Source organism: Cannabis sativa, chromosome 5 (assembly GCF_029168945.1).
Source record: "Cannabis sativa cultivar Pink pepper isolate KNU-18-1 chromosome 5, ASM2916894v1, whole genome shotgun sequence".
Lineage (NCBI taxonomy): Eukaryota > Viridiplantae > Streptophyta > Magnoliopsida > Rosales > Cannabaceae > Cannabis > Cannabis sativa.
This window is the reverse complement of record NC_083605.1, coordinates 64,841,640-64,853,076: the sequence shown is the minus strand read 5'-3', so window position 1 is coordinate 64,853,076 and position 11,437 is coordinate 64,841,640. Positions and strand designations below refer to the sequence as shown.

General features: G+C 35.4%; 1 protein-coding gene across 1 annotated transcript; it reads right to left on the bottom strand.

Annotated features, from left to right (window-relative positions):
* Positions 1-6,546: 6,546 nt before the first annotated feature.
* LOC115717969 (uncharacterized) lies at positions 6,547-6,945 on the bottom strand. The gene has a single exon (XM_030646937.2). It carries the CDS (start codon positions 6,943-6,945, stop codon positions 6,547-6,549), a length of 399 nt encoding a protein of 132 aa, XP_030502797.2.
* Between the last annotated feature and the right edge of the window lie 4,492 nt (positions 6,946-11,437).

Here is an 11,437-nt window from a genome sequence, read left to right as displayed (position 1 = left end):
TTTGAGAGCTTACTGTTGATTGCTTCTTGGTAGCTTCTGGGTACATCTTCATTTGATTCTTTTGCTATAGCAAGAGCATAAGCAATTATATCAGCTTCTCCAAATCTGGCAGGGGGCTTTATTTCTCTCCTTGTTCTATCTCTGGCCAGTTGATAGTTCTCCAAATTTTCAGATTGGTTATCTTCCTCTATGTCTTGATCAGTCCCATCTAGGATTTTAAGATCTCCACTGGTGTGCTGCAATGGCTCCACCTCGATTTGTATCTTGGGCTGAGAGTTATCACCTGAAACAGTAGGAAGAATACCTTTCTCATTTCTTTTAAAAGGAAAATCATTTTCATTGAAAATAACATCTCTACTAATCAAAATTTTATTATTTTCAATTGAAAGTAGTCTATAGCCTTTGACACCAACTTGGTATCCAAGGAAAACACATTTGACAGACCTCTTTCCTAGTTTGTCTTCTACTGTATGTGCATATGCAGCACAACCAAATGATCTTAAGTGCATTAAGGAGGGAGGCTTACCATTCCATAACTCTTCAGGAGTTTTTAAATCAATGGCTCTACTAGGACTTCTGTTTATTAGATAACAAGAAGTGTATAGAGCTTCTCCCCAATACTTCTTAGGCAGACCAGAATCGAGTAGGACACATCTCACTTTGTTCAGAAGTGTCCTATTCATTCTTTCAGCAACCCCATTCTGTTGGGGATTTTTAACAACAGTTCTATGTCTTCTAATACCTGTTTCTACACATAACTCATCAAACTCATCATTAATAAACTCAAGACCATTGTCAGTTCTCAAAGATTTAACCCTTTTATCAGTCTGATTCTCAACAAATATTTTCCAATTTCTAAACTTATTAAGACAATCATTTTTCTGTTTAAGCAAGAAAACCCATACCTTTCTGCTGTAATCATCTATAACAGAGAGGAAGTATTGATTTCCTCCAGGTGTTTTCACCCTACTTGCACCCCAGAGATCAGCATGAAGGTATTCCAGAACCTGTTTTGCTCTATAGTTGCTTCTTGAGAATTTAATCTTGTGTTGTTTGCCCTGTACACAAATCTCACAAAAGGGTAAGTTTGTATGAGTATAATTTGACAATATACCTTGCTTAGATAGCTCCACTAATCCTTGCTCACTGATATGCCCCAATCTGGCATGCCAAAGCTTGGAATCGATTTTTCCTTTGGTGACTGCAGCAGCTTGTGCAGGGGTCATGGTTTGTCCATCTAGAAAATACAAACCATGTTTCTTGATGCCCTTCATGACAAGTAAAGACCCTTTTGTTATTCTCATAGTCCCTTTACCAGTTTTGTACTCGAACCCTTCATCATCAAGAGTACCAAGAGAAATTAAATTTCTCTTCAGATCAGGAATGTGCCTAACATTTCTTAGTGTCTTGATAGTGCCATCATAGCTTCTGATGGCAATGGTACCAATACCAACAACTTGACACTTGTGGTCATTTCCCATCATGACTTTTCCACCATCAATTTGAGAATAGTCAATAAACCAGTCTTTATTTGGACTCATGTGGTAAGTACAGCCACTGTCAAGAATCCATTCATCATTGTCCCTTTGATCTGAGCTAGTGTATGCATCTCCTAACTTTGAAGATTCACCTTGTTCCTTGATCACAATAAAAATATCACCATCTGAACTATAGTGATCATCAACTGCTGCATTTGAATCATTTCCTTTATCCTCTTCATCTTTGTGTTGCTTTTTCTTGTCCCTTAGCTCCCAGCAATTTTTGATCAAGTGACCAACCTTGCCACAGTGATGGCATTTCCTTGTTTCTTTTGGTCTTGATTTTGATCTTGAGTTTCCCTTGTGTCTTGAGTGATTTCTAAACTTGGATTGATCCCTAAATCTGGAATTTCCTCTTCTTGGTTGTCTTCCTCGAATCATCAAGGCTTCATCATTTCTGGTTTCTTGTTTTGCAGCCTTTTGCCAGTTGAGTTCTGCATCTCTTGATCTTAGAGTGCTCATTACATCTTCAAGCGTGAGAGTATCTCTACTGTACATTATAACAGTTCTCATCTCCTTGAACTGATCTGGCAGAGCATTTAGAATTATCACAGCTTGATCCTCCTCCTTGATTGTTTCTCCCATATTTGTTAGGGAGAGAACAATTCTGTTGAGATCATCCAAATTTTGTTCCAATGGAACAGTGGCATTCATCTTGAATCCATAGAATTTTCCTTTCAAGAAGATTTTGGTGGCTGTCGATCTTGCCATGTATAGTAACTCAAGCTTTTTCCAGATTCCCAATGCTGTTTTCTCCCCTATAACTTGCCTTAGGACATTGTCAGCAAGATTCATGATGATAGCAGATCTTGCTTGCTTCATTATGGTTTCAACTTCACTTTTCTTGGTTATATCTTCTTCCTTCTCAGATTTTTCAATCCTATCTTCCAATGCATAATCCAGTTTCTGGTAGATTAGAATTGCCATCATCTTTTCTTTCCAAAGACTGAAATCCCCCGAGCCATCAAATCTTTCTAAGTCAAATCTGGTTGATGAAGAAGCCATTGATCAACCTTTCTTGATTCTTAGCCAACTTGGTGTTGAGTCTTGGACCTTCCAAGAACCTTGCTCTGATACCACTGTTGTAAATTCTCCTACAACACAAACTCAACACAAACACATGCACAGCAATGCACTTAAACCAGATACAAAATCAGAAAGGAATTAAACATAAATCAGACAAGAATTAATGCAGAAAACAGAGAAAATAAGAAAATGAGACAAGGATTTTATCCTGGTTCGGATCTCAATGTGAGTCCTATTCCAGCTCTCCCCCAAGGAGTATTTCCACTATTAAAATGTTGATTACAGGCACCAATTCTTTGATCTTCAATCAGAGTAGCTAACAGAGAGAAATCTACTCTCAAACTTCCATGATTGACAGGTTAGAACACCATGAATGCCATGGTTCATAACCTTCAAGAGCAGCAGTCCTTTACTCTCTCCCTCTCGATACAATTCTCTCTCTTTCTCACTTTCTCACTCTGATTTCTCCTTTTCTTATCTTACAAAATGATTACAAGATGGAGTTTATATAGATTAGATAACAGCTCATTAAACTAAGCCTCTAACCAACTGACAGTTCAAACTGACATAACTGTCACAGCTAACTAACTCTAACCAACTTTAACTAACAGTCACAACTGAAAGTAACAACAAGATTTTGTTTTCTATGAATTACACCACATTTCTCTTTCACTTTAATGTCTGCAATCTAAGATTTTTTTTTCTTCAAATCTATAGATCTATAAATTAATCTAAGATATTCTCTATGCTTTGCTTTACTTCTCTTTAATGGAAGAGAAGAAGCTAAATAAAAACAAGAAAAAATGGAGTAAGATAACTACAATTACTTTGGCCTATTTGAGTTCTATCGTTGTTTCTTCTAATCAAATATTGTTTGTAAAGAATATTACTGCTATAACTGCTATAACTTCACTTATATCATTAATCAATTATTGTATGTAAAGAGTGTACAGGTAGATTTCTAAGAAACTGATGAAAGTGAAAGTTCTACTTGTGAATAAGGGTGTTTTTGTTCTCTGCAGAGTCTAGTCTAGGTTTATGTTTTTCATGTTTGATTAAGAAAATTAGCTTTCACTGCTGCCAAAAAAGATAAAAAAAAAAAAGCTCCAAAGGTATGTTAATATTTACTTTTAAAGGTCTCTAGTTTGCATGTTGAATGATTATATTTATTTATCTTTAATTTTATTGTTCTTACTGGACTTGAGAAATGATTTGTGCTCTTTTTCTTTTTGGCAGAGTATTTTTAGAGAAGAATTACAAGGATTTAGATACATTGAACCCCAAATTTCCTATCTTGATCCACAGATGTAGGTTTAACCTAACTTATGGGCAAGATATGCTATTCTTTTACTCTTGTCTTTCTAATTTATGCCATGATTCTTTGAAGTAAATTCCTTGGTTTGACAGAGAGTGCAGGGTCATTGACAAGAATGATAGATGATGAAGAGAGAAAAGATGCATGCTTTGGTGGGTCGATTAGCAGAGAATGGAAGCCAAAATTATTGATCCTGATACTTCTAACCCATTGCCTCCTAATCAAAGAGGAGAGCTTTGGCTTAGAGGTCCCTTCATTATGAAAGGTGTATATAATTATTTTTATAATAATCCAGGTTTTGTTATAAAATTTGGGATGGAAATTTAAACAATAAACTTACCATTGATGCAGATTATGTTGGTAATGAAAGCAAGAAGTATTCTAGCTAAAGCTCTTAGATTTTCTCGTGGGAATGGTTATGTTTGCCAAATTCTTGCATTGCTTGAAGTTAAATCGCATTGAGCAGACTCGATATCTATCTATTTGAGCAAACCAGCGAGTGTAATCCCAGAAGTTGTGGCAGTTGGCTGGTGAGTCTTGGGGGATTCTTCTCTTAGCCAAAGTAACTATTTGAGTGAATCTTAATGATTGATATTTTTTCATTGCTTCTGAGACAGGCATGGGCACAAATGGAGATGCAGCAGAAAAATAACCTAGCTGCTAGACAACTCTTTGAGGTGACTATTTCTTATCTCTAAATTGTAGCATTCCATTGCATCTCTTTTCATTTTAGATGAATTCAAATCTAGTAACAACTTAAGAATTATGTTGAACTTTAATCTAGAATGTTATAATTGATTAAATTGTTTCTTTGTAGTCTAATGTAAAGTAATAAATGTATTTGGTGCAGGATCTACTGAATTGGAACATTTACTTCACTCCCATCTCACATTGTTGATGCAGCTGTGATTATGTAACTACTGTGATCTTGAAAAGTTATCACGCCAAGTTTTGTTTTTTTTTTCTTTACTGATTGAAGAGATAGCTTCAAACAGAGGATGTTTGGGTCTTTTGGAGATTGATGAGTTATTTTTGTGAGATACATGTGTTCTCTCAATTTCTATACTGGCCCATACTGTCATTCACAAATATTTTATTTGTTTTCATAAACTACTTTGGTTGTAACAGTACATTTATTAGTTTGAATAAAAAAAAATATTTTTTTTTTGTGTAAATATGTTTCTATATGTAATTAATGTTTTTCTTGCTCTCCCCTTTTTTCTAATTTTTAGATTTTTATTAATGTTTTCTTATGTTATAGTAATTATTAATTAATATTAATGCCAAACAATTAAAAAAAAATAATAACATCTATGTCTTTTCATTTTAACACGTGTATTTTTTTTTATATATATTTTCCTTTCTTGATATCTCTCCCTCCCAACTCAGCTTTTGTTCACTTTAATAAAATTTATTTTAGTTAATTTAATGGATAGCAACGATTATCAGTTTTGAAAATAATAATAGTCAAAATTAATTATAATAAAGTTTAATTTCTACCGTTTCAATTATTGAAAAAGTCTATCTAACTCAATATATATAAGAAGCGCATTCTCTTTCACAACAATATATCTTATCTTAGGGGTGTTCATTGGATCACATCCAATATATTTGGACCCATCCAATCCAATCCAATTATTTATTGGATATTGGATTTTTTTATCCGATCCAATCCAATTGAATTGAGTCATCCGATCCGATCCAATGGATGTATTGGATTAGATGGGTTCCATCCATTGGATGCTTTAACTGGCTTTTTATTAGATTGGATTGGATCCATCCAATGGATCCATTGGATGGATCCAATCCATTTTAACCACTATTTAGACTAATTTTATTAAAATATATATATATATATGAAAAAATATAATTTAGAACCTAATAATCTAACATAGATAATAAAATAATATATAAAATATTAAATAAAATAATTAAATATATAAAATTATAACTATTAAATATGATTGGATGGACATTGGATGATATTGGATTGAATTGGATCGATTATCCAATGGATCGGATGTCTCATCCAACATCCGATCCGATCCAATTGGATTTTTAAAATTTACATCCGATCCGATCCAATTATGATTGGATATCCGATTCTATTGGATCGGTTGGGATTGAATCGGTCGGTTGGAATTGGATTGGATGACTTTCTGCACACTCCTATCTTATCTCATATAAGATTCATGCCTCTTATATGGCATTTATATTGCAAATTGCCAATTTGAGATGTGTGTGCATGCAGGAGCTATATATATATATTTGGATGCTTTGGCTCAAATATAAGATTTTCAAAAATTTGTCATTACAAAATTCAAGCGTAATTTTTACTATATGATTTATAATATTTAAGTTTGTATTTTCTTCTTTGATTGAATTGTACTAATAATATAACATAGACACGCTTTTACCTGTTCTTTAAAATTTCTTATTAGAGAAAAATTGTTTCATATAATTATTGAATGTCAACTCCATATCCTTAAGAGAAGACCTAACATGTTAATGTGCTAATAATGATATTCGATAACCTATTGGCTTTATGATAATATTAGAGTCGATGTTCAACTCTTTTTTTTTTTTAGGATAAAAACTTGTTATTATAAATTAAAAAGATAAGTCATTTACAATAACAGAGTTTAGAGATGGAGGAAAAGAATCCATTCAAAAGCAAGCTTCATCCAACCCTAAAGCATATCTAGCTAAATAATGAGCAGCTTTGTTAGCTGTTCGTTTAGCATGTACAACAGATACACCCGGGAAAAAGGAAAGTAAGCAAGATACATCATTAATAAGATCATTGAAAGCAGAGATACAATTTGATCGGCCATATAAAGCATTGGTAACCGTCATAGCATCCGTTTCGACTTGGCCTAGCTGTATTTCCAATTGATTGGCCCAAAGCAAGCTGTGAAATATTGCCTTTGCCTCGATTTCATGTGATGCAAAGTTTCCGAGGAGAGGCTTCGAGAAAGCAGCAATTATAGCCCCCTGACAGTTTCTGATAACAACTCCAATGCCCATTTGGTTATTAGATGCATTTATGGCAGCATCCACATTCATTTTGAGGCTTCCAGGGTCAGGTGGTCGCTAAGGAGAGTCCAGAACCGGTGCTGGTGGAGGATTCTGGTTTGCTGTAGCTTCAGGAGGCCGAAACTTAGCTTGAGCATGCTAATAGTTGGACAAGTAATTGGTAGCAAAAGATGCCAAAAGTACAGCAGACTTAGCCTTGTTACCATGAAGGATTCAGTTTCTCTCTGTCCAAATGGACCATAAAATGCAGATAATGTTTTCCATTTCAAGCTTGGAATGAAGGGTAGACAAGTATACTAAATAATCACCCTTATTCATTTGTGCAGCAGCATTCCAGTCGAAAAGAAACCCTGTAGCCCGCCAGACAGCCTTTGCATATTTGCATCCAAAGAGAGCATGGCCTATGGATTCCCATGCTTGTCGACATACAGAACAGGTAGAATCAGTGATGATATTGTTGGAAATTATTTTACCAGGATCTTAGATCTACTCACAAGTATGTTGATTAACACCCTAAATATGAACTTTCTAAAACGATGAAATAAACACATTTAAAGTTTCGGAAACCTTACATTGGGTGCAGTGGAACATAATGACTCCTTCCGTTCAGATATCTAGCCCTTGATTCTTTTCTGTAGCAGAGCATTATCAATATCTGAACCTGGATCTCTTTCTCTGAATCTTTGATGCTGAAACCTCCTTCTTGTTGAAAGTCTTTCTTCACGATCTTCCTCACTATGATTGCGGTATCACTTGCTGTGTGTGGGCACTACTCTTACATTAAGAATTTCGAAATCTCAATGAGGAAGAGAGAGAGAGTGGGTTCGGCCAAAGATAGGGAGAGAGAAGGCTCAGTTTTTTCTGAATGAAAAAGTAGAAAATTTAAGTGTAATTTTTCTGAAGCCTTCACTATCTATTTATAGCATTCCACTAGGGTTAGGTTTCAATTATTTGGCATTAAATTAATGAAAATATCAGTTTAAAAATTTAAACCAAGTGGCCGGCCATGTACAGTAATGGGCCTTACTTGGATTTTGCAGTTTTCTCAATTCTGCATCTGATTTTCTCAAAAACCCCAATTTTCAAATTCAACCATTTAAATGCCAATTCTAACTATTTAATAACTATAAATAATTATTAAATAATATTGTCATTTATCATATTTATTACTTGAACCATACAAAGTATCATAATTAACAAATATGCCCCTATAAACTCTTTCTTACAATTTCGCCCTTACTTAGTGAAAATTCACAAATAGACATAGTCTAATTTGAGAATTATAATTGATTAATCAAAACCAATTACATGAGTCTTACAAGCAATATTATCTCAACTAGTGTGGGGACCATGGGTCTATATAACCGAGCTTCCAATAAGCAGATCAAGAATTTAGCACTAAAATTCACTAACTTATTAATTCTTCGTTGAATCCACGCATAGAACTTAGAATTGCACTCTCAGTATATAGAATGCTCTATATGTTCCACCATATAGACACATCATTAGTTGTCCATTGTTATATTCCTAATTTGATCACTGATCCTCTATATAAATGATCTACACCGTAAAGGGATTAAATTACCGTTACACCCTATAATGTATTTATTCCTTAAAACACTTGACCCCGTATAAATGATATTTCAGCTTATGTGAAATGAGTACTCCACCATTTATGTTCGTTTGGTCAAGCTCGAAGGAGATCATCCTTTGCTTACTATTCGCCAGATAGAAGCTATAGATTCCATGTTTATGTTAGCGCTCCCACTCAATTGCACTACTGTGTTCCCAAAATGTACGTATCACCCTGACCTAAAAGTAGGCTTAACTAACAAATCAAAGAACACGAATAGTCTCTTGAGATTGAGCCTAATCATAACAGGATTGAGATCATTTGATCTAGGATCAACTAGGCGATATTGACTTGAATAGATATTACGGTAAGTTTAATAAATCTAAGTCAAAGTTCAATATCGGTCCCTTCCGATGCATACTCCATGCATCCAACCTGAGCTTTACTTTAACCAATGCTCTGGAAAGAACATAGCACTTCTCCAAATGCAAGTAAACTCTGTTGTAGATTATCATATCAGTAAAACCCTATGTCTGATAAATCTAGGAAACTTTATTCACATAGTCATGTTTACTTTCCAATGTGTTGACGGCACAATAAACAGGATCAAGTATGTGAAAAGGGTTTCAGATGAATTTATACATTATGTACATATAATCATGAAATAAATCATGTGAACCATGCAACATTAAATGTTATTTTTGATCTATATTAATAAGTAAATCTGATTATATTGAAATGAGTTTTATTTAGGGCATAAAACCCAACAGATATGTCTTCGTACCAACGATGTAGCAACTGGTAAAGCATCATGAAATACTCTCCAAGCGAATATTTTAATTTTCTGTGGCAGCTGTAGTTTCCAAGAATATTTCCACCAGTTTGTAGGAGAATTTGAGGTGGAGGAGAGATCTGAATCTTCAAGAGAAGCAGCATGATGATATCCGGAATGAACATTGTAGATCCCTGAAGTATGGTGGTGCCAGATGAGGTGATCATTTGCTGAAAAGTAACTCAATGGAATGGTGAGTATACGATCCACATCGATACTTGAAAAATACTCATCTAAAAGCTACTTGTTCCATTGCCGGTCTTCTGTGATCAAATTGGCAACTATAGTGTTTGGTGGTCCCTCATAATGAGTTGGTTGAAAATTCGTATGGCATGGAATCCACGGATCAGATGCACAATTGATGTTTTTGCCTTCCCTAATTTTCCATCGTAACCCAGATTGTAAGAGTTCTCTGCCATGAAGGATACCTTGCCATGTGAGGGAAGGGGAGTGACCATGAGGAGCCTCTAGGAAAGAATTGTGTGGGAAGTATCGGCTTTTCAATAGTCTACTCAAAAGAGATGATGGGTTGTCGAGAAGTCTCCATGATTGCCTGGCAAGTAGCGCTTGATTGTAGTGTATGAAAGACCGAAAGCCCATTCCACCATCAAGTTTGGTTTTGCATAAAAGTTTCCAACTTCGCCAATGGATTTTTGTACCATTTTCATTAGAACCCCACCAAAAATTTGACATCATTGTTTCAAGTTGATTGAAGAGAGTTATTGGTAACTTGAAACAACTCATTAAATAAGTTGGGATAGATTGCACCACAACTTTAAGTAGGATTTTCTTACCTCCAATGGAAAAGAGTTTGTCATTCCAGGTTCTCATAAGGCGCCATATTTTTTCCTTGACTTCGCTGAACAACTGCTGCTTGTCTTGATCTGTATATGCTGGTAACCCAAGGTATTTTTCATGGCACTCACTGATGGGCATGGAAAGCACTCTATGAAACTGAACTTGAGCCGCCAAAGTGGTGTTTGGAGAGAAAGAGAGGACAGATTTATCAGGATTCAAAACTTGGCCAGAAGCTTGATGGTATATATCCAGACAACGTTTGATAGCAAAACAAGAGCTCTCTGTAGCATTACAAAATAGTAAGCTATCATCTGCAAAAAAGAGGTGTGAAATTGGAGGAGCCCTTCGGGTGAGTGAGTAACCATGGAGATTTCCCAAGCGTTCTTCATGCTTCAATAAACATTAGAGACCCTCGGAACAAATTAGAAACAGATATGGAGACAAAGGACAGCCTTGCCTAAGCCCTTTGGATGGTGTGACTGAGCCTGTTAGTTCTCCATTTAAGAGAAAAGTAAATTTGTTCGTTGTCAAGCAAGTCATAATAAGAGACGTCCATCCATTAGCAAACCCCATTCGATCCATCACAGCTTTGATGAAACTCCATTTAACCCGATCAAACGCTTTACTCATATCCAACTTCATAGCAGCCACTCCTTTCCTACCCGAAGTTTTATGTTTAATACCATGGATTAGTTCAAAAGCAACCAAGATGTTGTCCGTGATGAGGCGACTTGGAAGGAAAGCACTTTGAGTCTTAGAGATGACATGGGGGAGTATTTCCTTGAAGCGAACAACTAGGATTTTGGTGATGAGCTTGGAAACAACATTGCACAAGCTAATTGGTCTGAAATCTTTCATAAACTTTGCTTTTTTGATCTTCGGGATGAGTGTGATGATGGTGGAATTCAAGGGTGAAGGGTCAGCTCCATCATTTAATACACTCAATACAGCTTCAGTGACCATATTACCAACTATATCCCAGTTTTTTTGGTAAAACATTGCCGACATTCCATCGATTCCTGGGCTTTTATCAGGCCCCATAGAGTGTAGAGCCAACTGAACATCTTCCTTAGAAAAAGGTTTGAGAAGCACGACATTCATGTTTACTATAACCGATTTAGGTATTGTAGAGAGAGTTGCATCAAGGGCAGTGCGATCAATGTGAGAAGTCTGAAATAGAGTGGCAAAATAATTCTGAATAACATTACTCATATCAGCCTTGGATGTATAAGTGCTTCCATCTTCAGTTTTGAGTGAGGTAATTCTATTGTTTGACCTTCTAGCCGAGGCTTTTGAATGAAAGAACTTGGTATTTTTAT

Excerpts from the sequence above, each read along its gene's own strand:
- LOC115717969 (XM_030646937.2), bottom strand. The coding sequence starts at position 6,945 with ATGAATGTGGATGCTGCCATAAATGCATCTAATAACCAAATGGGCATT.